Source organism: Pararge aegeria, chromosome 9 (genome assembly GCF_905163445.1).
Source record: "Pararge aegeria chromosome 9, ilParAegt1.1, whole genome shotgun sequence".
NCBI lineage: Eukaryota > Metazoa > Arthropoda > Insecta > Lepidoptera > Nymphalidae > Pararge > Pararge aegeria.
Window position 1 is genome coordinate 3,437,886 of NC_053188.1, and position 27,489 is coordinate 3,465,374.

At 35.5% G+C, this 27,489-nt stretch overlaps 1 protein-coding gene across 3 annotated transcripts in view; it reads right to left on the reverse strand.

Annotated features, from left to right (window-relative positions):
* The window catches only part of LOC120626464 (myosin heavy chain 95F), an 89,822-nt gene that overhangs the window by 46,175 nt on the left and 16,158 nt on the right, over window positions 1-27,489 (reverse strand). For all 3 annotated transcript variants that reach the window (XM_039893992.1, XM_039893991.1, XM_039893990.1), the window contains exons 2-3: window positions 3,494-3,686; window positions 612-685 (exon numbers count right to left, since the gene is read on the reverse strand). In XM_039893992.1, coding sequence (XP_039749926.1) covers window positions 612-685; window positions 3,494-3,680 — 261 coding nt within the window. In that variant the 5' untranslated portion in view covers window positions 3,681-3,686. The remainder of the gene's footprint in view (window positions 1-611; window positions 686-3,493; window positions 3,687-27,489) is intronic.

The following is a 27,489-nucleotide window of genomic DNA, read 5'->3' on the forward strand; positions in this document are numbered from 1 at the left end:
CCGTTTCCAACAGGATTCGTAACAAATCGTGATAAACGCGGGCAGATAGCAGCTAGTAGATTTTGAAAAAGCGATCGGACTCGTGCTATGTTCAGCACAATATTCATACGCCTTATATTAAGCGAGAGAGAAAGTACGATATTGGGCCCGCTATAATAAATGACGCGGGATTTTTTTTTAAATTAAAGCAAACAAACTAGCTTTTAGAACTAATGCGATTGTAAATTATTAATCCATCACTAGAAGGTACACCACATAGCGTATAATGTATATAAATAACTTGTGCATTAAAATTAAGGAAATAAATAATTAATAATGTTGTATAATAATAACATGAAATACCAACAGTACTAATCATAAAAGAAATTTATGATTATGGTAGTAGAATGAATGGCTTTTTTATTTATATTATTTATAAATACTCCACAACTTATAAATAACTAGGTGTAATGACGCGGGATGTACATGTTTATTTTTTATGTTATGTAACTGTACAATAAAGTATTAAAACAAATAAGCTATAAGAACGAATGCGATTGTAAATAAATCCATCACTAGTACTCGATAAATCATAGGAAAGTGTAAAAAAGTGTTGACTTTACTGTACTTACGTAAATTTTGCTCTTCTTATAGCGTGTTAGAATATTGTTGAGTAGCGTCGCCTCGTTGAGGAACATGAGTTCACCTGCAAACAATAGTCGGATATAAGTTATACATGCTTTGCTCACGGGTTAAGTGTGTGTATCATCATGATCATGTATTCATCACCTCCAAAACCGGAACCGGAAGCAAGTTCGCTCCGAATCCCGAGCATCCGGATGCTCCGCAGCGAAACGTGTGTAGAAGGTACATTGCCGAAGATCCGTTTGGTGCGGAGTAAAATGCTTGAAGAAATTATAAATTACACCATACAGATTCTTCTGCTTTTCGCGAAGAGCAAATAAAGCCTCAATTTCCATAATATAGAAGGGGTTTAGGTCGTAGTCCACCACGCTGGTTCCAGTGCGGTTTGGTGGACTCGACACACATTATGTAGAACTCACATGCATGCAGGTTTCCTCACAATGTTTTCCTTCACCGTTAAAGCACCGACGAATTGATCAAGTATTATAAAACATTTAATAAATCTTGTTTTGATGCATTTCTTAACGACAAGGCTGCTTGGAAGCATCCGGCTCCGCTTTAATCTCTCACAAAGAGATTTTTTTTTAAATAAAAACTGTAAAATGATGCTATTTTTTATACATATATGTGCTGCGTTTTATCCGGCCCTTCTTGATAGAATCTGCCTTCTAAACCGGTTGTAGAGACACTACTAACATAATAACTTGCCGTTTAAAATGTGGTTTGGTCTACTTGAAACTAAATTTTGTTTTTGGATTTGATCATCTTAGAAACCGATGAACGCTCGCTGGGCGCTGTAAGGTGTTTCAAATTCTTGGACTTGGTTCTTGTGGCGTATGATGTCTTTGCAGCTTGGCCACACTTGGCCAGTGTGATGGACTACGGCCTGAACCCTTCTGCATTGCTGCTTGAAGGCAGCAACGCTGCTTTGCGGCAGGTAATACTTTCCCTTCCGAGCTCTGTCACGCAAAGCTGTACTACTAATGATAGTTCGTTAGTTCGTTATACAGTTCGTTCAACCTACGGACTTACTTCATTTCAGGTTGGAAGTTATTTTCCATTTCAGCCTGTAAAACATGTTCTGGTTGGTCAATAAACAAGAAATGAACCAGTTTTCCATGGGCGACAAGCGTACCTGACCTACGCGCCTCGTATTACAGTTTTGCATTGTTCCTCTTACTTAATATAATTTTCTTGACAACTTATACCTCACGTAAATGCCTTTATAAAAAATTATTTTATTTAAAGATTTTCTCTTATTTCATGATGAAACCTCGAATCTCTAATGTGTTAACCGCGGATTTCTCTCGGATAGAAAAAAATCGATGTTCAATCAATATTACCAGGTATAATGATAGTTGAAAGTTGGTATTTTATACTAGCAACCCGCCCTAGCTTCGCACGAGAGCAATGTAAAAGCTAATGTGGGACAGTTAGGAGTGATTAATAACACAATTCCATAGTACATACATTTATTTAATATATCTTGTGTAAGGTCTGTTGTCTACCGTTTGCAATGTCGTCGTCGTCATCATAATCATCATCATATCAACCCATTACAGGGGGCACGGGTCTCTTCCCGCAATGATAAGGGGTTAAAGTTCCACCAGTCCACGTAGACCCCTCACGCTACTCCATGCTGTTTGGTGGGCTTTCGACATACATTTGACGACAATTTAGTTACTTAATATAGTCTGAACTTGCTAATGGAAGGACAGATAGAGGTTCGGCCTCGCGTTTTGGGCTATTTACCGTGACATTTCCACGCAGGGGGTATATACCTGGAACGTTCTATGGAAGCCTAATAGGTCAAATTTTGGCCTTCGTAGCGTTGGACTTTGGGAAAGATATATTAACAATCTTTAGGCATGATATTCTCTTCCAGGGTGGTTACTAGCTTCAAGGCTGAACCCTTTAATCTGGGTGATAAGAGCGCGGAAGTGCTTCATTCATTCAAGCATTCGGTATTATACTTTTATTAGCCTTTACAGGTTAAGGCCTAGAGGTCTTAGCTAGGGGCCTAGAAGTCGTAAAGAAAAAAAGTTTTAGAACAAAAGTTGTTAGTTTTAATGTTAACAACTACAGGCCGAGAACTTTCTGGTATATTTCATTTAACCCTGTATTTACGTTTTTATACAGACACTTCAAATCGGAACATCGAAAATCCGAAACAACGTAACCGAATTTCTCAACGGGTGTCGATACAGCTTCCGTGTCCCTAATCTTAACTTACACGCTCTTTCTCTCCTTTACTCCATTTTATATTATCCGCAAACTCCACCATATTTAAAAGAGCGATTCACCTTTCTTGGTAGCAATGTTCACTTAAATCTGCGAGCTAATAATGACAGCTTGTTACACGTTCCTGCTAGTCGTTCATTGGCGTATGGCAATTCTTTTACGGTAAAGGTGGTTAATTTATGGAATAAGCTGCCAAGGGATATAAGACAGTCCAAATCATTAAACATCTTTAAATCGCGGGTAAAAGACTATTTCTTGTCTAGTATGTAGCAAAATATCTATGTATTTTATGTGTATGTTTAAATAGTAATATGTATTTAAGTTTATATATTGATATATATATATATATATTGATATTTATATACATATATATAAATATATATATGTAGTATAAGAATGTAATGTTTATAATTAGCACGATTTAAGTTTTGCACTAAACTGTTTTCTCTAATATGTTTCTTCAACCAAAGGTTGTCTGGAGGAGATCTGTTCAAGCGATAAGACCGCCTTTGTGCATATGTATACTATCGTTTTTATTTTAATTTTTGTTAACCTGGTTTCATATTTTTATGTGCAATAAAGACTTTTTCTCCTTCTTCTTCTATTTGAGCAATTCTATTGGACTTACAATTATCATCAACATCTTTAGAAGGGTCGCCAGCCGGGAAGATGTCATCGAAGTTACACACTCGTCGAGGATGCCTGTTGTCCACTGGGAAGACATCAGCTTCCTCTCCCATGAGCTCATGGAGGCGGGCGAGTACGAAACCCTCGGTGGGGTCCCGCACCCATACCAACTGTTTGTCCATGGTCATTGTTCACTGAAACAATAGAAACATAGCTTGGTTAAAACAAATAAATTAAAAAATAGAATATGAGCCCAGAGAGCAGAGATGGCATAGGTACAAAACACGAGGTTTACACGTGAGCACGTATCTAGTAAAGAATAGGTATAATTGAAGTTGAGTTACATAACAAATTTGACAGCCGATTGGCGCAGCGGGCAGCGTCCCTTCCTGAGTCCAAAGCCGTGGGTTCGATTCCCACAACTAAAAAATGTTTGTGTGGTGAACATGAATGTTTTCAGCTTCTGGGTGTGTATTGTCGTAGAATATTTATTTATTTATAACTTCGTCTGCACCAAATCGCTTTAATATCTCAAATTAAAGAATAAATGCTTGCAAAATTACACAATACATGCTTGATAGTATACACTTTCAAATATAAAAAAATTATTATAATCGGTTCAAATTTAACGGAGCTATACGGAGCTATATATATTTATCAAAGTTATATTGATAAAACATTTCATCCCGTTTCCCGGAGGAAACTTTTTGTTTATCGGGATAAAAAGTATCCTATATGTTGACCCGGAATACCAGCTACCACTGTGATAAATTTTATTTAAATCCGTTCAGTAGTTTTCACGTGATGCCCGGACAGACAGACAGACAAAAATTAAATAAAAATCTGTTTTGGAATCAGTATCGATTGATTATAAAGCATCCCCAGGTTAAAATTTTCAAATTATTTTAAATGTACAGAAATCTTCGAGTTACAGTTTTATTCTAAGTAGGTATAGATATAGAAAAGCGTCTCGCGTCTCATCTAAAGTTAAGTTACTTTAGTGTGGATCGGTGTTTTATATAGTAGACCAAACATTTAAGTATGACAACTTCATATAAATCTGACAGATTTACATTACGCCAAAGTTATTGCATATTGTTATTGCATCACCCGTCACGGCTTCTACCAAAACACCACATATACTACATACTATTTAGCAGTGGAAAGTAATTATTTTACCTCTAATGTTCCAAACGCTTACAATAAAATGGGAAAGTTTGTGAGCTAGCAACATTCCGCGGGTTTATAGTGGGACCAGCGGCGTTCACTGTGTTTCTTACCAGGGTATGCATACAGCTGGAAAATTGCATAAAACGGCTAAAATTCTCCTACTATAAGACTTGTATATACATTTTAGGCTAGGCAGTGCATGTATGAAGTGCACGCCACTGAGAGAGACTTGACGTTTTCACTGTTTTTGGACACAATGCACTGGATACAATAATGGCTGAATGAGGATTCTGTATGTTCTTAATTCTGTGCCTATGACATGCCGACGACGCGACGATGGCATACATATAAAAACATTATGTCCCCCGAATACTGATTAACATAGCACAACACATGTCAGATTTAAAATAACATCTCATTAGGAATCGAAACACAAAGTGCCGGTACAAAACCATATAAAAAGTAAGCAGTACAAGCTAAATAAGAGCAAAGCGCAGGCATGCATAAAGAGTGCAGAACATGTGCACAAATCGTGTAACCGTTACAAATATAACAAAACGTATACACGTTACACTTATTGTATACGTCTTAGCGTATACAAAAAAGAACACTTCGTTCTAAAATCCTGTTAGTGTAGTGTTAAGCTTAAGTTAAGAAATAGTTAATTGCTAAATTGTAGATTTTTTTTCGTTTTGTTATATTATATATTTTGTTAGAATGTGCCGCCTTTGGATTTGGTTTCCTCCTGCGATCTTGACATCTTTAGTCATAAATCTGTTTCTTTCATTTAATCTCTGCATAGTTGAAGCACACTGCTAGACAAATGTAACTTTAAAATATTTATTCATAATTTAACTCGACACTGTATTCTCTTACACTATATTCTTTGATGTGATATGTAAATTGTTTTTTTTTTTAGGAAAATATCTTAGAACGTAAGTCCATCACGTCTATTGCCTGCATTTATACACGCATGCGGTGGAGAGTGGCTAGTTTTCTTGTTATTGGTTTTTTTTCTTATGTTTACGTTATGTCCAGCATTCTTTTTTCAGTACCAGCAGGAGTAAGGAAATCTTGTGACAATAGTCGTTAAAGCCTACCATTGGACCAGCGTGTTGGGTTTATCCTCTAAAACCGTATCTCCTATGAGTGAGGCCTGTGCCCACAAGTCGGACGTTAATAGGCGGCGGATGAAATTAAAGGATCCAATCCACACGGGTTATTTTAAGATATTGTAAGGGCTTTAAAATATATATGTAGGAACTAAGTACGTCCATCCTATTAAGGAATGCACGTTGCCCAGAATTGAAGTCCTACTACTGGTTTAATGTTGTACGTTGTATCTGTCAGTCAGTGAAAACAAATGTCTTGTTTAATTTTACCCAAAACTATCAAATACGTAATACGTCAATCTGTTGTTTAATTTGGATAAGACCAATGAACTAGATGTTTACGAAAACCTCTGTATAGTTCATTCGGCCAAATATGTTAAGCGATGTCTCATGCCTAAAGCGTCGGCTACTTGAAAGACTCAGCATGTACTCTAAGGCCGCATAGTAATATATATTCAGATGAATAAAACTTATTATAATTATAATTTTACAAATTGATTGTACCTACACCACTGAAAAAATAACAGAAAATAAGGGTACATAGAGCAAGTTAGAACGACCGTACGATTTGATGGCCTATCGCTACATCTTTTCCATGCATCCAAAGGCGTAAAGGTAGTTATTTATAATACTGTCATTAATGTAAAAATTAAACAAATGCGGTGATAAATGTTTAAGCAATACACCGATTTGTTTATTATTAGGCCTACTATTTTAGCCGACGAACTATACTTTGGGGCAAACTAAACGAAACACGAAGTTTTTATAAAATGTTTATCAACAAATGGGTTGTTTGTCTGTTAACCGTCTGTCTATTTAGCATTTATGTTTCCGGAAGCACCCGCCGGAACGGCAGCTGTGTTAGGGTGATGTTATATTATTTACTCTACTTCCATTTACCAGTTCGACTGCTGCAGTTTGTCCTGTGACTCTAGTGTATCTAGCATGTTCGATAATAGATCACGACGTCACGGGTTTGATGATCGGGCCGGGGCAAGAATTGTTATATATTGCGTTGAAAAATTCTACGTACCAATTCGGAGTTAAGAAAGATGGCGCTGTTCATGCTCGGGCCTCGAAGAGCACGTTAAACTCTCGGTTCCGGTTATAATAACTATCTTGGCGTGAAAATACCTAATCTTTAAAGCCAACCCGTGTTGTAGCTGCGTGGTTGGTATATGCTCTAATACTCTATCTCATTTAAGAGAGACGGTCTGTGCCCAAAAGTGGGACATTGGAAGGTTGATTATGGTTTTCCAGCCAACATAGGGGGAGAAAAACACAAGGAACCAGAAAGCAAGAATAAAAAGTATCCTATGATATAAAACATACTATAATGAAACGTCCTCAAGATCAATGCATTGTTTTAGCCCAAATAAAAAAAGCAAAAACACTTGTGCATATATTATTACAATGAATTCTTAAAGTAGCCTACATTTTAATAAGTGAAAGTATACGAAAACACTATCAAAAAGCGGAAAGAGACAAAATTGCCCACTGAATTATTATATTCTACAGCGAGCGTAACGCTTTTATGGAACAGCAGTGTAATAACTAGGTAATAACAGTTAAGAACTCGCTTGTATTAATTGTGCGGATCAAATGAAAATGAAATCTTACAACACCGTTGCGTAATAGGATATAATCTAACACATGCTATTTGATGTGGATTGCCGGAGATTCAGGTCAAACTGTAAACTCTATTGCAGACGGGCATGCTATGAAAAAATGCAGAGTAATACTAAAGCGAACTTTGGTTGGTGACAAATTATGGGTACGCCTCATCGAAGACCTCATCAAAGACTGGCTGATCTGGCTTATAGCGCCAGACTAGGCCTTTACATACCCATAATATACAACGTGTAAATGAAAACCGAAATAATACTTCATATGCTTTAGAGGCATATTTCTTACTGTCTCTGAGTTTTATCTGTGAAACCTAAACGCTAATAGTTTTTGAGTAAACCACTGCCATAGTTTTTAATGAAAAAAATCAGATACAGAGTAGCACTTTATCTGTAGACTTCACATGCAAAACTAAAATGAAGTGGTGTTACTTATTTAATCTATAACAAAGGTACGCGTCGCGTAGCGTGGGTACTATGCGCGTGTCGGTCTTTGACTTTGAAAAATATTTAATGGAGTTTTTAAACCACTGATCATTTTAAAAGCCGATTTTTTCGGAAACAGTGTTTCGGAGTCAGTCGCACAAGTAGTAATGTGAATAAGTAAATTCATTTTTTTTAAATCTCCCATTGAATAAATGCAGTAGCATTGGCCCTAAACTAGGTCAACGTTGTAAGAGACGCACAATTTTATAATTGCGAAATAATGTAAACTAGAAGCGGTGATAGCCTATTCAGTGGTGTGCACTTCATACATGCATAAAAGCACTGCCTACCCTAAAATTTATATATAAATATACTAAATAAATATAAATATACTACGACAATACACACATCACCATCTAGCCCCAAAGTAAGCGTAGCTTGTGTTATGGGTACTAAGATATAACTTGTATAGGAGGATTTTTGCCGTTTTATGCTATTTTCCCAACTGTATGTATACCCTGGTAAGAAACCCAGTGCACGCCACTGAGCCTATTGGGTAAGACTTCGGCTTTCCTTTCGCGGAGACCGAGTTCGAACCCCGGCACGCACCACTGACTGAGTTATGTGCGTTTTAATTTAAGCAATTTTAACAACACTTGCTTTGAACGGTGAAGGAAAACATCGTGAGGAAACCTGCATGTATGATAGTTCTCGATAATGTTTTCAACGACGCGTGTAGTCTACCAATCCGCACTTGGCCAGCGTGGTAGGCCACGGCCTAAACCCATCTCATTCTGAGAGGACACCCGTGATATGTAGTAGGCCGATAACGAGTTGATGATGATGATGATGATGATGATGGATGTAAAGTCTCATCACGGCATAAGTACCGGTCCTCTTTTTCATCATCAAAGTTTACATCATATTTAGTTGCCGATACAAAGATTGAAAATAAATTGCAACGCGGTCGCAACCTGGTCTCGGAATGCACCTGTGCCCAGAAGCCTTCAAGATTCAGTCGCTCGAAACCGAGGATTCGTTTTCGAAATACTTGATCATCGGAGTAAAGTTGATTAATTTTTCCTTCGCAATAAATTTAAATTTGCCTATAATTCTTTAGCTTTGACTTCATACAGAGCGTATGTAAAATTAAACACGCTTGGTATAAAAAACTAAAGTAATTTCTTTCTTTTAGTTTATTCATAATAACGATTTTTTTTAGTTTTTCTTTAACTATTATTTTTATTAGAGCAAAATAAATCGGTAACCCATCCACTATTAAAGAGATAAAATATTTTTTTTTTATTCAGTGTGCCCGTCTCTCGATATGCAAGTTCTAATTATTATTTAAAACAGGCCATTAAAAAGTAATAGCTAACGCCCTCTAGTAGCTTAATGTTTTCTGTGGAATTTGTTAGGTACGCGAACGCCATAGGTTTTTTACATTTGGGTCTAGATGGCGCTGTAGTAATTAGTAAAAAATCTTATTTTTTATAGAAAATTGGAATAATCTTTTCAGATTAGTGTATTGTCATCGGTCCTCGATATGTCTACAAAGTTTGAAAGAAATCTGACCGTTTAAAGTGGGTCAAAATCGCGCCCAAAGAAGTCGGTTACAAACAAACATACAAGTGAAGCTAATATAAAGCGTGTAACAAAAATCATGAGTGCCGGACCTAATGTCACTAGGTCAATTTTGCTTTAACGATACATTTGAAATGTGATAACGACTCCACGATTGCGAGCTAAGAGATCTCGTACAATGTTTGTTGGATAAGTCGAACAAAAAGTTCATTTCATCGTTTAATTAGTTGATACAGCGCGTGACTGTCAGACGAATAACAATGTCTACTTACCCGACTAGTCCGCTGTGAGTCACAGAACAATAAGCACAAAAACAAAGGTTGTCGAGATTACCATTATGTGAAAAGAAAAGAAAAAGACGTATATATGAATAAACAAATTGGCACTAGCGGAAATAAACGGAAGCGAATTGCATGAACTAGATGGAAAACCAGCGGCTGTGAAAGCGCGCGGTATACAGAGCCTAAACAGCAATGGTGATCTATAAAATAACATTGGGTAATAGCCCATTGAAGAAAGTCATAACCAGCCACTGGAGAGTTAGTTGGCTTTCATTTGTGCCGGCCTCATGAGAAATGCATATATATACATATGCAATTGCATACTTATAGAGAAGACTTTCAATTTCCTTTATTAGTTGATCGGAAGCGTATATACACATATTAAGCGTATATATTGCGTTTTACACATATATTATGTAACATCATCATCAATAGCCTGTCACAGTCCACAGCTGGACTAAAGGCTAATAATCACTATGCTGGGCTGCCGTGTTAGTGATCGCAGTAAGATGGTAGTAGTAGCACAGAGAACGCTGCTGCCCATTCTGTTATATTCTCTCGTCCTACACCCGCGGGAAGAGTAAGGGTCAATTCAGTCAGTATTCTGATCTTAACCACACGACACATATTAAATTAATTGCTAATATATACATATATATATATATATATATAACATCACGTCTTATCACAGTTAGTTAAAAAATATTAAACCAAAAAAGTTAGATATTTGTTTATTTATTACAAGCGTACCCAGCCCGCTTAGGCGGGCTAGATTTTGCTTTATTTTCTTTAAACAGTAAACTTACATCATTAAATTTTTAATTTAAGTCTCATAATATATTCAATCATTTATTTCTCTCCGTATTCATTCTCTTCTATTCTCTTCTCGAGCGGGTGAAGATCATTATCTACACCCATGTACTGGGTGTAGATAACATACAATACATAGAATATCATTATAGTAAATAAAAGCTGTATTTTACAGTTTGACAGTTCAAAAATAGGAGTGCTCCGATCGTCACCAAACATTACAGGATTACTCGCCAGGTCAATCCGGAGATTCCCTGAAAGTTTCATTGAAATCGGTCCAGCCGTTTCGGAGCCTATACGGAACATACCCACACACTTTCTCTTTTATATATATAGAAGAAAGCCAGTACCGTGCATAGAGGGTATGCATACGGTATGCAGATTACATAAAATGATAAAAATCTCCAGTACGAGTTATATAAAACTTACGGGTAGGCATTGTTATAAAAAGCCCACCCTTAAGTTTTACAACTCGTACATGATTAATATAACTCATTATATCATCTGCATAGCGTGTGCATACCCTCTATGCACGCCACTGATTATAGCATACCCATATATCATTTCTGTATATTTCATATACGCGCATGTCGGTTTTATCTTCGATAGGGTTGTCATAAGTAAACACTTAGAATGTTTTGTATTCGTTTGTATGCAAAAATAAATATACTTCTTTTGATTCGATATTTTTACATGGTGATTCCTTGTGAAATATACTTATGCATTCTTAAATATTAATTCGTAATTATGTACACGTTGTGTATTTTTATAATATTTCTATTTTTATTCAATATTTATGTAAATTTATTTGTATCTTATAGTATACGTAATCTTATGTAAGTTTACTGTGAATTTTATGTACCTTTTACACCAACATATGCACCAACCACTATTTTTAATGTAACTGTTGTTCTCCTTTTACCTAATGGTTGCCTGGAAGCAGGGGCGAGCACTTCATACATGCACAAAATCACTGCATACCCAAATTTTTTTATATAACTAGTATTGGAGGAAATTTTTCCATTTTATGCCATGTACCTGCTTTATGCATACCCTGGTCATAAACCCTGTGCACGCCACTGCCTGGAAGAGATCACTATCAGTGATAAGGCCGCAAATACACCCTAATTTAGTTTTTATATATATTTTTTTGTGTGTTTAGTTGGGACATAACTCAATGGTATAGTGATGGAATGATGGCAAAAAGGATCTATATAATATGCATAAGAGTATAGTATCTTACCCCGCGTACGAATTTGTTACGGTAAGTTAATTTCACTTGCTAATACGCTCCTATGTCGGTCTTCAGAATTCGGGCCATTATTATTGATATGCAAAATGATATCAAGATATGTTTTACTGCGGAGCTACAAATATAAATAAATAAATAAATATAATACTACATCGCCATCTAGTCCCAAAGTAAGCGTAGCTTGTGTCATGGGTACTAAGATAACTGATGAATAATTTTATGAATAATATACATAAATACTTATAATATACAGATAAACACCCAGCCACTGAAATACACTCATGCTCATCACACAAACAGTTTCCAGCTGTGGGAATCGAACCCAAGGCCTTGAACTCAGAAAGCAGGGCCGTCATATGTAAAAAACACCCTCTAAAATCCCTGTTATATTCCGGGATACAAAGTTTCCTATGTCCTGCTCCAGGCTACAGACTTGTCTCCTTGTCTTTTGTCAAGATATCTGGGATGCAGGTTTCGCCGAACATAGGAACTTACGGACACACTTTCACAATTATTATATTACTTAGTTATAAATAAATGACGAATAAGTAAAGAATTTACTTGGTGATAATGGTAATCTTAAGATTACCATTATCACCAAGCATTATATACATATGGCTATTAAAAATGGGCTTAGAAAATAAATAAAGTAAAATAAGACACAACACGGAAAAGCTTAAATTGTTCTTTGTTTGAAAACTTTCTTGAACTCACATATAATAAAGGTGATCTCAGAACCTTCATCAAGCGTAAATCCTACATAATCCTATAAGAAGTTTCGGTAATTCGAATACCACAATTATAATTCAACTTCAAACATATGTATGTACATCATCATCATCTTTTTCAACCCACTATTGACCCGCTACAGGACTCGAGTTTACTCTTAAATTGAGAAGAGCTTAGGTCGGTGTCTCCTCAGGCCTTGTGCAGTAGACTGTACACACCTTTACCTCCGTGTCCTTAATATAAAATCAAAAGAACCATATTTATTTTTTCCATACAAACGAATTCTAAACATTCTTAATGTTTACTTATGACAACCCTATTGAAGATAAAAGACCGACACGCAAAAAGTACCTATGCTACGCCACGCGTACCTAATAAACTGACAGGAGTCACTTGATTTTAATTCTGAATGTGATGCTAGATCTGATTTCCTTCAGTAAAAACTACGGCAATGGTTTAATAAAATTTCGGTTTCACAGATAAGTGTCAGAGACGGTACAGAATGTACCTCTAAGGCCTGTAAAGTATTATTTCGGTTTTCATTTACACGTTGTATAATTCGATAATAAACAAAGTAGGTACACATCCATCATAACATGTTGATTATAATATCTATATAAACCATACTAAAGGTCAAAGAATCTAACTTAACGGCTTTGTGTTTTACATAAACTAGCACTGGCATCAATTGTCTACTGACCTCTGATATTTCTAGAGCGTGTTGGACAACAATAGATTTTCATAGTAGTCTTATAACATGGATTTAACAGCTAAGGAATTATACACTTTAAGGAAACCGAAGAAAGTTGGTATTACATGAGCGCTAGAAATTTCGGTCACAACTCACCATTAGACCTGACCTGATGGCCTCAAACTTTGCCCTTTTCATCAAATGAACTCAATGACCGCGCCTGTAATCCATACTTATATTATTGTTTGTTTGTTTGTTCGCTTTTTTGTTACATATGTAGGGCCGAATAACGAGACCAATTTTGTCGTTTGACGGTCGTAGGATTCTTTTTATCGCGAGAAAATATAGTATTCTACCGGGTTTAAACTACAAAACAAAACAACCTAGATTAAGAAATAGGAGTAGAAAATCAATATTCATAGTACAATAATCCTTTGGAACCCTGACTACTAATCTAGAAATGCCCGTAACTTAGAAGCTAGTGCCTTCCTAAACCAAACGTTTCCCCCACAGTATATAATACAACTTGGGGTAAATTAAATGTAGTGTTCCAACGGGGAATGATTTTTCGAACTGTAATCTTTGTCAGTAGTCAGAAAAACCAACAATGAACTAATATCACTAAAACTTAAACACAATAATTTACTATTCCGGTCATAGAATCCGCTGCAAAATATCAGTATACCTACTTTGAATAGATTTTTTTAAACTGTCGGTTAAGATGATTTAATTATTACAGACAATTATTTAGTAAGACACATCAGATCATCATTATAATAATCATTCAATTACCGGCTCGGCTCGGATCTCTTATCAGAATAAGTAGGGTGTAGGCCGTAGTTCACCACGCTGACCAAGTTCGGATTGGTGGACTTAAAACCTCATTAAGAAGGTTATGGAGAACCCTCCGGCATACAAGCTTACTCAATGTTTTCCTTAACTGTTAAAGCAAGGTATATTTAATTCTTATAACGCAAACAATGTTGAAGATTGAGACGCGTGGTGGGGCTCGAACTAGGCTCCCCGAATGCGAAGCCTAACACCGCTACAAATTAAAACACTGGGCTATCAGACAAATTACATAAATCCCTATCCCTACTAATATTATAAATGTCAATGTAAGTTTGTTTGTTACGCTTTCACGCAAAAACTACTTAACCGATCCTCATGAAACTTTGTACATATATTCTTGGAAGTGTTAGAAGTAATATAGGATACTTTTTATCCCGAAATTAAGCTCGGTTCCTTTGGGAGAGGGGATGAAAGTGTTTGACGATTTTTATTTCGTTAGTTTTATTTACACCATAACTCCGACAAATTATAACCGATTTAAATAATTATTTTTGTACTGTAGAGGTTTTAATATGTGTTTAATTTTGCCCAAACTTTGTGTAGATCTGATGAATGTGGTTGGAGATAGAGGACAGAAATTCTCAGTGGACAACAGCACACCCCTCATTTAAGGCTTAGCGATACTAAATACTTTAAATTTTTTTAAGAACTACAACAAATTTGAATGCCACATCAAAAAACAAAATCAAACGCAGATGAAGTCGCGGGCAAAAGCTAGTCTTTAATAATTTAATTAATGTGAAACAGAGATCTTGTCGTCTTGAGCGTAAGTTATGTATGAATCATGTCGAGATCTTGAACTGTGGTGACACACCCCATTTATATTGTCGAGACAGATGTTCGAGAGCAAACAACGAATGGGTGATCATAAACATTATGGTATTGAGCTATACGAGTATGTAAGGATAAATAAAGGATTTTATTAACATTTACTCTTTAACGGTAAATAAGGTGACGGTCTTCGTGTTACAACCGAGTTCAATCCTTATCGAAGCACCTCTTGAAGTTATAAGTCGCTCACTGTCACCTGCTTTATCAGTGGGAGAAAACATCGTCAGAAAACTAGCATGCCTGAGAGTTCTCCGCAAAGTTCTCAAAAGGCGTGGGAAGTCTATCAATCCGCATTTGGTCCACCAAGTTAGTGGACTACAGACTTCTAATTCTGAGAGGACATCCGGGCTTGTCCACCAGTCTCTCCGGAGGCGTGGGTTCGAATCCCACCGCTGCCACCATGGTATGTTAATGAAACTCGTGTTGGATGACAACTACTTTATTATCAAAATACCCACAACAGGCACTATAGGTAATGGCCGGCAATGGGTTGGGAAAACCTGGATGTTGAATTTCTTAAAACACGAAAATTACAAGTGCCAGGTTTCGAACTCGGTCTTCTCGAAAGATAGGCTATAACTCCATTTATACATTAAATACAGAAGACTCAATCAAGTCGGGTATATAAATATAAAGATGGACACCTAAGTATTTAAAATTAAACTACATTCTTCTATAACGTCTGGCGTCATGCGATACATGTTGTAGCAGTGATATATATGAAAATAACCACATCCAGATGTAGATTTATGTTGAGTCAGAACGTTTTTAAACTTATCGTTAGTCAACCTCTGGGATCGGAGTATGATTTGCGCAGCGTTAACTGAATTAAAATGACATCGAATTATTATTTATATTCGATGTCATTTTACAACAAATTAATTTGTCATTGAGACTGGTATCTAATTAGTTACTGCGTCGTTGCTGGTATATGGCGGCATTAAACATTAGTTCTTCAATCTTATCCTTAATTCCTAACTAATATTATATACATAAGTTTTGTGACGCTTCTCACTCTAACTGATTGAATTCATTCTTAATTAATTTATTTCAAGTAACGCAAGCACTTTTGAAACGCCAAGTCTACCTGTTTGTCTTAGTAACTCTTTCACCGATTCGGAAGTCAGATTTTACCTAAAAGAAGCCGGTAAGAAACTCAGTCGTTGCTCTTTTAAAGTACCAGCATTTTACAATTATACGTCAAATGAAGCGGTGAACTTCCAAGCAACCTTGTCAATCGTATCGTATCGTATTCATCAATCGTATAGCACATAATTGCACTAAAAAGCTTACATCCTGAAGATGAAAAGTTTCTAATTTCAATGCCTCTCCATTACTGAAGGTCAAATGTCAGTTTTTTAAACTTCTTGTTCATGGTTTGTCAGCAACTATCGGTAATATATGGTCTAGGCACTGTATTACGCTGCTTTATGGTTCTGACCAACTCGGTTCCCTTCTGCATTCTAGCAAGACTGTCAGCGTTAGTTTCTTCGATCCACATTTCGAAGGCTAAGATTCACCATCTCAGATGACATAAGACATACTTTTTATGCGGGGAAAACTAACAGTTACCGCGAGAATTTTAAAAAACCGATCAAATGCTGACGTGCTTTATTTAATAGCATCTTCAATGCAATTAGATAGTGTGCTCATGGCGAAGGAAATATATTGACTAAGAAATCAGATGGAAGCAAAACAAGTCGAGTTAACCCGGTTATTAAATAAAACATTATGATACGAAATTTTTTCAAGACAGCTTTAACAAGTTTTAATGCATATTGCTTAAAGATCTGCAACTGATTAATTTATAAACATAAAACTATTCTGAAACAAGCTTCTGTCACAGACTCGTCATCGAGTGATAAAAATGTGGAAATAAAACTTGAGAGGCAAGTTTTCCTCACCTGCTTTGTTGATATAGTGGTAAGCATGCTGACCAGGGATCGATTCCAAGGTCAGACCATGATTTGTCAGGTGATAAAAATTCAGACTAGGTACTAACATGAAGTTAGAGAATTGGAGGTGTCTTCCTGGTGGCCTCTAAAGCACGTTAAGCCGTATGTCCCGCTTATTCCTAACAACAAATATTACAGAGTGATGGGTTTATGCTCTAAAACCTTGTTCTTTGAGTGAGGAGGCCTGTTCCTAGCAGTGGGACGTTGATAAGTGGATTATAAAACCTCGAATCCGAACTTCATCATCGTACTTCGGATATCTTGTGCAGTGAAAAGTGCTTTATCATGATCATAACGAATGATCTTATGATGTGCTTAAATGTTCTACCGTATAGTACCATTAGAAATTTTGTGTGCCGACTTGCCGACTAAATAACAGGCAACTCAATCGGGATATTGTACCGTTGCCAAGAAAAAAACAATTTAACATATATATAGTATGATGTTGAGTATAAGGATTGAAGAAATTATAAATTACACTCATACAGATTCTCCTGCTTTTCGTAGAGTTTAGAAAATTAATCAAAAATAATTTAACATAGGTAGGTACTAATGCAATAAAAGCAGACAAACAGAAAGTGTAACATAATTACAAGAGAATACTGAAGGGTGCATAAGTATATTTCATAAGGAATCACCCTGTCAAAATATCAAATCAAAAGAAGCATAATTATCTTTCCATAGAAACTAATTCAAAACATTCTAAGTAAGAGTTATTTATGACAACCCTATTGAAGATAAAAGACCGACACGCGCATAGTACCTACGCTACCTAACGCGTACCTAATAAAGTGACAGCAGTCCCACGATTTGAATTTTGCATGTGATGTCAGGGCTGTATTTCATTTCTTTTAGTAAAAACAACGGCAGTGGTTTACTCAAAAATTAGGTTTTCGGTTTCATAGATAACTCTCAGAGAAAGTACATAATGTACCTCTAAAGCATGTTAAATATTATTTCGGTTTTTTATACCTTTTTTACGAACGGTGCTAGTTGAATAAATGCTAGAAAAGTTTTTTGTTCTCTCGAAGATTGAATTGCGGGCACTATCTTAAAGATACCCAGTAGACCTTAAGTCAAAACTATAATCGGGATAAATGTTACATTTAATAATAAACATCGATGATTAAGATTGTACATTACATGTTAAATTATACAAAACTGCGTCAAAATAGCCGTAACGAAATTTTAAACTCATTACCATATTCATAGTAGGTATTAAGACGAAATGTTATAAATATCCAACATTTGTAACGTAGAACAAAATATGACGTTTATTCATACCATTATCTTATCGCTTTAGCTCACACAATGAAAATTCTTAGTCGAGAATTTCCATGCATTGCTCACTTTTTGTTTGAGCGTGCAGGAAAAATAGTCAATTTAGTGACGTGATCTTGAGTTAATGTTGAGGATCATATTATTGCGCGGCGCTGGTGTTTCTCAAGGTTAGGAACTATGTAGTTAATTTTAAAGTATTAAATACTGAACATTATTTTATAGATAGATTCTAAGAGAAACATGTCACACAGGTTACCACCGTAGCATTCCGGCCCAAACTTACGCTCACAGGTAAAACAGCTAAAACCCTATCCGTTCAAGCAGGGGTCAATTTTGGAAATCCATAAACTTAAAATGGCTGCGACGTCGCGTCGTGAAAAAAAGTCGCCTGAGGATACACTAACACTTTTAAAAGATATGAAAGAAGATAACCAAAACGAAATCAAGAGTAGCAATCATAATATCGTTGTTAAACTGAACGAGAATGCGGTAGAAAAACGGAACGGCAAAATCATGTTTACTGATCGAGATAAACCTAGCGGCCGTGTCGATGAACGCAAAGATTACGCACAACTTGTTAAAGGCTTTAATTTACGTGTAGAGAGAACACCTGCCTCCTTGCAGCCAGTTAAACGAACCTACGCATTTATCTTGTGTAATTAAAACCTTCATTAAATAGTTTTATTAACACAAGGTCAGTTCGCTCAGTAAGCAGATATAGATAAAATGCATAGAGACTATGCTACAGATCAAGAAAATTTATCATTCTTTATTGTTTATCAAACTTAAAAAAAGAAATTTCGAGACTAATTTCGAGTAATTTCTACCTGATAAACTTTTTGGTCAAGCATTAGTATCACTTACATAAGCATCAACATAACATAACATTTAACACTTTAAACCAATAAGTAGATATTTGGTAAAAGTAGCATTTATAAGCCTTTTCAATATATTTCCCATGGAAAAGGAGAGCGTTATATTTGGATCTGAAAAAGTTTACAAATTTTTGTACATCCAAATTATATACTGCTATCTGGATATGCCACTGTTTGTTTCTTACAACCGGTGACATCTTGAGATTGCTCTTACGATTTGTATATTAAAACTTTCAGATATATATATTTACATATATGTTTATTTATATTATATTATACATACTGAGTATCAGACTTTCTCTTTAAAATTAATAGAAATTATAGGTAAAGTAAACAGCTGGACCTTAAAAACTGGAATTTCAAATTTGAGTTCCTTTTAAGACCTAGGCTCAAACTAAGAAAGAATTTAAGGAAAATCCTCCCCGTAGAGAGTAAAATTGGATGGTAGTTGTTTTCAAACAAGAAGACGGCGGAACACACTTTCACTTCATAATTATACACTTTCGTGTATGATTATGATGTTAGATAAACATGAAAATCGAAACTAATTTAAAATTATTACATAATAGTTTAAATAATACAATAGTCTTATAACGCTCTTTGAAGAAGACTACTTATGATAATCAAATTGACTTTATCGAAACTTAATAAATATACTCATAAAAACAATAATCGAGTAATTATTTTTTTAATTACTGGTACGATCCGACCTATCCGAATTGAAAAAAGGAAGTAATGGAAGCAAATCTAAATCGAAAGTCGCCGCATTTTATGTGATACGCTTCAAGTACACGTGATCGCGAATTTGTTATAATGTAAACATATTCGCAAGCTCAAAATCCTTTAAGTGAATCAAATCAATATAGTCACGAGATTCTCTCTTATCTGATGCAAGGGGAATTCAGAAATTAAACCTAACCCAGTTTACGGTTATTGTAATAAATGAAACGAATTTATCGAAGGCATGAATTTTCATTGACGGTCGAGACTTTAGCTTTTTTTTCAAAGAACCACGACATTTATCATTTCTTTGATACAATTTTTAACCGCTATAACTCAACACAGCCATTCTATGAATTAAAAAGATCTGCGTTTGGATAATACAACTAATGCTAATTGGCGAAACTGGAAACCAGATCACCAATACAAGAAGCAGAACATATAGATACTGTTAACTTAAAAGCTTCCCACCACATAAGCTACATGAAAAAAGATTAAAAAGCAATACTAACACAAACCCATTAAGTTAATTAATAATTAATTGATAGATAAGAAAATGTAATTAACACTAGTCTTCCCATATTTGTTCTAAGCAGATAGCATCGGAAGTATGAACATTAAAGCGACTGGCCGAGCGAGAAATGAGTTGACATACATTAACGATCATTCAATAATATCGTTTTTTCGAGTGCAATTAAGACTCGATAAGGCACACTGCAATACATTGATCACGGATGAGTGCGTATGAACATTACGAAACGCTGAATCACTATTACTAGAGACAGCAGTGCCCGCGCCAGTGTAGAAAAAATCTGTAAAAGATATAAAAAAAATTACTCGCAAAATTATTTCTACCCTATCTGAATGTTTCTTTCTGTTTTGTGAACCAAGGAAAAAAGAAAATTTGGAAAACTTCAAAGGAACAGCCAAAAAATTGGAGAAACCTGAATTTTTGTAAAACCTCACCTTACTTACTTGTCAGTCATCGCCAATGCCAAGGCTGATCCTCATTTGGTATACTTAAAGCAAACCGGTTTTTGATTTAAATCGGTCACCAACATTGGTTAAGCGCCGAGGAGAATCGCTAAGGCGTTTTTATCATTCAGTACCGTTACTTTGGTCTTGAGAACGACAATTTAGATGACTCAACATCGAAACATTAATCTAGAACCATATGAGTAGTATAACAAAATGACACATTACTAGTAAAACAGTTCAAAATTCCTGAATATAGATCAAAACTATAAATATGTAAGGAATAAGATTTTGAATACAACAAAATAGGTGTAAGTTACGACTTGCCTATGATAATAGACAAGTCATAAATATATAACTAAATGAAAATATACTATAGAAATTTCATTCGAACCGTTCAAAAGCACCTAACGAATAAACAAAATTTCACGTAAATTAATCGAAACTTAACGCCCAGATTTTTTTGTAACACTGTAGACATTAGATAAGTACTGAATTGTTTTAAATTATGGTAAAGATATCTAACTTTTAAAGAGCAACTATTCTTATTAAAAAACGATTCCAATTAGACGCATCAAATAAGGAATGTTAGTGAACCGTGGATATTTCCGGCAAAATTCCAATTGTTAAACTAGATAGAATTTTTTTTGCTTCGAGATTCAATATTGGTCCACTAATTAAATTCTAGCAGTCTGTTAGTATGAAGAACACCGGATAGAAACAGTAGTTTACAGCCTAAGTAAATGTTATCATTTAAAAACTTATATAATATACTATTATTTAACTGGAATTTTGTTAATGTATGAAAAAGCCGAGCAAGCGAGCCCGCCAGATGTAAACAAGTGGTGATGGCGATGATGGCTGCAATCCAAACGAATCACCAATGCATTTCCAGCTTTTAAGGAGTTGCAACTCGTTTCATTAATTACAAGTGCACGTTACAAATTACCTGATTTAGTGTATAAAAACAGCTCTTTAGAACAAAATTCATTATAAATAGCTTTAAAGCCTTTCTTAAATGTAGCATTGTTGCTGTAGTAAAACCGCTCCTAATATTAAAAGGTAAGTAAAGCTGTCTTGAAATTCACCAAAAATAATACCTTAAGAAGCGTTTCAGTATTTTGAGAACGTTAACAAAAACTGGCACTCATATACAAATGGCTAGACAAACAAGAGTAAAATATTTTTTAACCGAATTTAAAGTAAATAAGATCAAATAGACTTGTTGATAGTAGCATTGCCAAAAGTAATTAATTTCACATTAACATAAATGTTTAATGCAATAAAAATGAAATTGTAGGTACCTACGTTCCAAACATGCAAACATTTAAATACATAATAAGCAGTTATACAATACAAATGCAATTAAATCTGAAACAAAGAACTTCAATCTGCTGAATCTGGGTTACGATAAGTAGACCAGTTAATAAGCGTTATAGAAATGAATCAGTAGTTCCAGAAACGGATTAGAACGAAGAAATTGAAAAAAGAAGATATTAGGAATGTTTCTATCAAATTCTAAGGTTTGTCACTCTACGAAAAAACCATCACAAGCCAACTTGGTCTCCGTAACCCTGAAATAGTATCTACTCGTAGCTGTTCTTATTAATCTTTTACTGAGCTTTTTGCGATACAGATAGTCTGGGGAAGTACTTCTGCCTGCCATGTTTATTTGTGGGCCAAGCAGCATTACTGTGTTCTGAAGGTCAGAAGGGCGTTGTTGCCGGTGTTATTGCAGGCATATGGGGCTTAACAACTAAGTCTCGGGTTGATGGACCCAGGCTCTTTGTAGGACGAATTCCTTTCATGCCTCGCGAAGTGTTGCCAGCTTATAGGCAATTATTTTTTACTTACTATCATGTGGACAATTTGCTATGACGGCAATTATTAAAACTTGAGACCATTCGCCTTTGTCTCAATAATATCAAGGTCGCATCATCATCATCTGATATAATAATAATAAAATTTTATTATTATTGTCATCTGAGGTCAACTTCGCGGGGCATTTTTAAAGAATGAGAAAAAATCTCAGCATCAACCAGCGAATGAAAAATTGGCTTACTGACGATAGTTGAACGTGACAACGTCGTAAGAAAATACTGATGGAATGGTTGCATTTTTCAAAAGAAAATTTTAATTTTATTTGTTTGATAGATATTATCGTTGCTATAAACAATTGACACTACATTCACTTTTCACTGCACTTCATCCTTGCCGAAAACATGTAAATGTATTATTGTATAGAAGCTGTCTACGCGGACGCATCGCTCACTCAAGTAGGAGAGAGACAGATGTCGAACGCGGAGGCCGACTGTGCCTCTTTGTCGCTCGTTCCGCGCTCTCGCTTGCACTTCAAGCCTTGAATGGAACGCCTCAGAGCGAGGTAACGCCGCATACGTCATGTTTTTTGTGCGTGCAGCCGGCTCCATCGAATTATAAGACGTTGTCACGTCAAAAATAGAATGCAATGAATATTTCAGATGACCAAAGGTTTACCACTTTTTTTAAATCTCTCTCTAAGGTATTCTTGTGTCACATATTGACACGAAAGTACAATTCTTGACTTATGATATGGCACCAATTGATCATGATGCCCACTTGATGCGATCAATTAGTCCAATCTATATCGGTGTATTGCAGGTTAACGAATAAATCATCACAGGGCCATATCAATTGAATCAGTCCCCTAGATGCGGATATGTGACGTGATAGAAATTACGCAGTTGCAGGTGTCAATGTCGGCTGTGTTTACCTTCAGATGCCCACATTTCAATGTACACAACATTACCAAAACTGCCCATGACATGATATTCGTACAGTATCAAAACCAACGTTGTCAGTGCCGAAAATCAGTGCCGTAATTTACAAGAAGCATGTGGGCTCTTAGTGACTTAAAGCCCCTATTACAATCTTTTTAGTAGCGGTATTAAAGTCAAAGTCAAAAATATCTTTATTCTAGTAGGCCCATAGGTGGCACTTTTGATGCGTACATGAGAATTACACGATTAGTGAGATGATGGCGATAACCATATTCGTAAACGTAAAACTAAAGCGTCGAGGGTTCCAAATGCATCCTGGTCTAAGAAGAAGCCCACGATTAACTTAGCCGGGTATTTTTTTTGTTATCACCATCTCACATTGTCATTTAAAATTATTAGAAGAGCAACCTGGTTAGAGCAATAATTCAATTAATTAGTTTAATACAAACTTTGAACTTTTTAAGAGAAATCTCCATGATGTAATGGGTAGTTTATTGAAATTATTTTAAAGTTACAACTTTATTTAGCATACCTTGACAACTAAAGAATATGGAGAAGGTACATAATGTGAACAATATTAAACTAGCGGTTACCCGCGTTCTTCGTCCGCTTTAATATGTTTTTTTCCAAGACCATGTGGGAACCGTACGTTTTCCTGTGATAAAAAAGTAGCCTATGATATTTTTTGTGCTTTCAAGTAACTCCTTGCCAAAAATATAATCATTTGGTTGCTGAGTTAGGGCTTTAAGCATGGACATGCATTTACAAACTAACAAACAAAGACAGACACTTACGCATTTATAATATTAGTAAAGATTAACACTACTTTAAGCCAAGTAAGGTGGCTGTACGAAAACATCTATCATCGCAAACGCCACGTAGGGACTGCATTATTTCTAATGCATCTTAAAACAAATAGTGGTTTAAAATCGAACTGCTATTTAAGTAAGATATGAATGAATGAATGAATGAACACACTTTTATTGTACACCAAATAAAAATACAGTAAAAATTATAAAATAACTGGTTTACACAATGTATACAATTAGGCGGCCTTATCGCTTCATAGAGATCTCGTCCAGGCAACCGATGCCGCAAAACACAGCTCAAGACGAGAGGGAGGTGGTGCATATAAATATATACACATGAATACACCAATATTCATAAATATCAATTAATAGAAACAATATTGTCAATCCCCAAACAAAATAGATGAGGAGCATTACTAAGGTTCGAAGATTTATACCAAATATAAATAAATATACCACGACAATACACACACCGCCATCTAGCCCCAAAGTAAGCTTGTGTTATGGGTGCTAAAATATTGATTGATAGACTGATGAATATTTTTTCAATGAGTAATATACATAAATACTGATAAAATACATATAAACACCCAGACACTGAAAAACATTCCTGTTCATCACACAAACATTTTCCAGTTGTGGGAATCGAACCCACAGCCTTTGACTCAGAAAGCAGGGTCGCTGCCCACTGCGCCAATTTAGTGTTGTGTATGAAGTTTAATCGTAAGAATAAATTATAAAGTAGACACGTCACATCTGTTAGAAAATCAACGAGCCTTATGAAGGTTAATTTATATAATCCGTGTGTTACTGCTAGATAATTGCATATGAAGGTCAACACATCTGTTGATGAGTTACTCTGAAACTATAACAGCGTGCACTCTACTACTGCTACACGTCTTATAGTAGTTATACGGGATACCAGCTGTTGCCTGCGGCTTCGTACGCGGTTTTTCATGAATCCTGCGGGAACCGTACATTTTACCGAGATAAAAAGCAGCCTATGTTTTAAGCCAGAGTAAAATCTATCTCCAAATTGGTTAAGTAGTTTTTGTATTAAAGCTTAACAAAGATCCATTTATCCATGCAAACTTTTGCATTTATAATATAAGTAGGATTGCCTACGGCAAGAGTTTTAGTTTAGTTTGAGTTTTTTATATCTAAGCTAAATATTTTCTGCGTTCGAACAAATAGGCCAAAACTCAACCCTAAAAAATGATTAAATATTTTGGAGTTAAACTTTTACGCAAATGTATCAAAAATGTATCATGCTTGGGTGATTTTATCATATAGAGAAATATTGCATAAGTCTACGCCTAAGTCACGGGTACCTGTTAGTTTGTTAATCAAATCCGCGGATCTGATTAACGTGGATAAGAACAGTATCCGGAACTCAAAAGCTTAGGGAAGGGTCGTGAGAAAGTGTTAAAAAATTAAATGAACAAGTAATTAACGTTAAAGTGGTTGGGTTGCATGATGATATAGGTAAAGAATAACCATTGCGTTATCTCATAAATTGAAGAATGGCTCTCCAAATGTTATTATCGTTAACTGATCATTGCGTAAACAGTAGCGTTCATGCTCGAGTTCTCATAACGCCCTCAAACATCTGAGTCCATCAAGTTACGTCTCAGCATCCGTATGCAATCTTAACTCTGAAATCAAATTAAATTCGACCTACTCCGAATTTCTGGTCCAGACAACAAAAGTTGTGGAATGTGATATCTGGCTTTATAAATATAAATGCAATTCGTCTTCCTGCCGACATTTCCAAGAGTTTTGAATTAGTTGATGAAAACCGGCCTCTACAAAATGGCGGATTACATATTTTTAACAACTCTCTCAATATGGGTATCAAATGAAAGAGCTTCAAGTAAGAGTACATTATATGGGGTTTCTTTAATTTTTAGCTAAGAATTTCTAGTGCAAGCAAAACGTCTTTGCGCTGCTATGCCACGTGAAACAATATTTGGACTTGTCGAGAATTTACATAGCCCTTTCCCTTGTAAAGCTAAATTTTAGTTAAAAGCTCAAAATTACAATATAACTATTATCTCAGAATAAGGTTAACAACACACAATATCTTTGAAAGATTTCAAGAAGCACATACCAACCATTTCTCATTATAATGGGGTAGGTACTTTACAGTTGATACTATAAATGGCACTAAGTAATAATGTGTGTTAAATTAATAATTTTAGTAAAAACGTTCTATAAAACGGGTCACGCGGTCGCAATGAGATGTGTTCATAAACCAATGTCAACTTTCTAAACATTATACCTGTCAGCACTTCTCAACCTAGTCCATCTTGATAAGTGCTTAAAACAATTGATAGCTTTCTCATTTAGGCTTTAACACCTTAAAACCAAATCTGCAGATAACGGGTATATTGACCAGACAATGTGATACTAGATGAAGTACCTACTATCCAAAATTTTGGGGTTAAATTTCATGAGTTTAAGTTAAAATTACGGGGTGCTTATGTTTGGCGTGCTTCTGATACGTGCGCGTACACGTGCGTGTGTTTTTTTACAACTCCTTTAAGGATACGAAGGATATCAAATGAAAGGGCTTGACTAGTAGAATACTAGATGCAATGTTTTAGTCTAGTATTTGTCAGTATTTTTTCGATTTTTAATTTACAAGAGTTATAACTTTGTATATTACTGTTTAATGTTTATAACCATTTGAAACTAAAATCGATTATAAGAATCATCATTTATGACGTTGCTTAAATTGCATAATACTTGTGGTTTTGGAGATTTAATACTCATCAGCTCGTTACTAATGTAAATGGTTGGAGTTTTCAACAATGATTTACTAGCAAAGCTACTCGAAGAAGCAATTTCAGAATTATGACGCAACAATGATGAAGAAAACAGCAAGCAAGGATACCTGCATGCCTGAGAGTTTTCTATAATGTTCTCAAGGCGTGTGAAATCTAAGTAATGAGAGGCATGGTGAGTCATGTTGACCATGCCTCGTAGAAAATACTTAGTCGTCGTTCTTAGTTATTATCACTATCATTAACTAGAACGGAAAACACAGTGAGGACTAAATGTCTGAGAGTCCTCCATAATGTTATCAAGGGCTTATGAAGTCTAAAATCTGCTCCTGGCCAGCTTGGTGGACTACGGCCTAAACCCTTCTCATTCTGAAAGGAGACCTGTGCCCTTTAGTGGGCCGGTAATGGTTTGATAATGACGATGATATCACATGTGCGCTTTAACGATAATCATTTGTTAATGGTCGCCAAGGT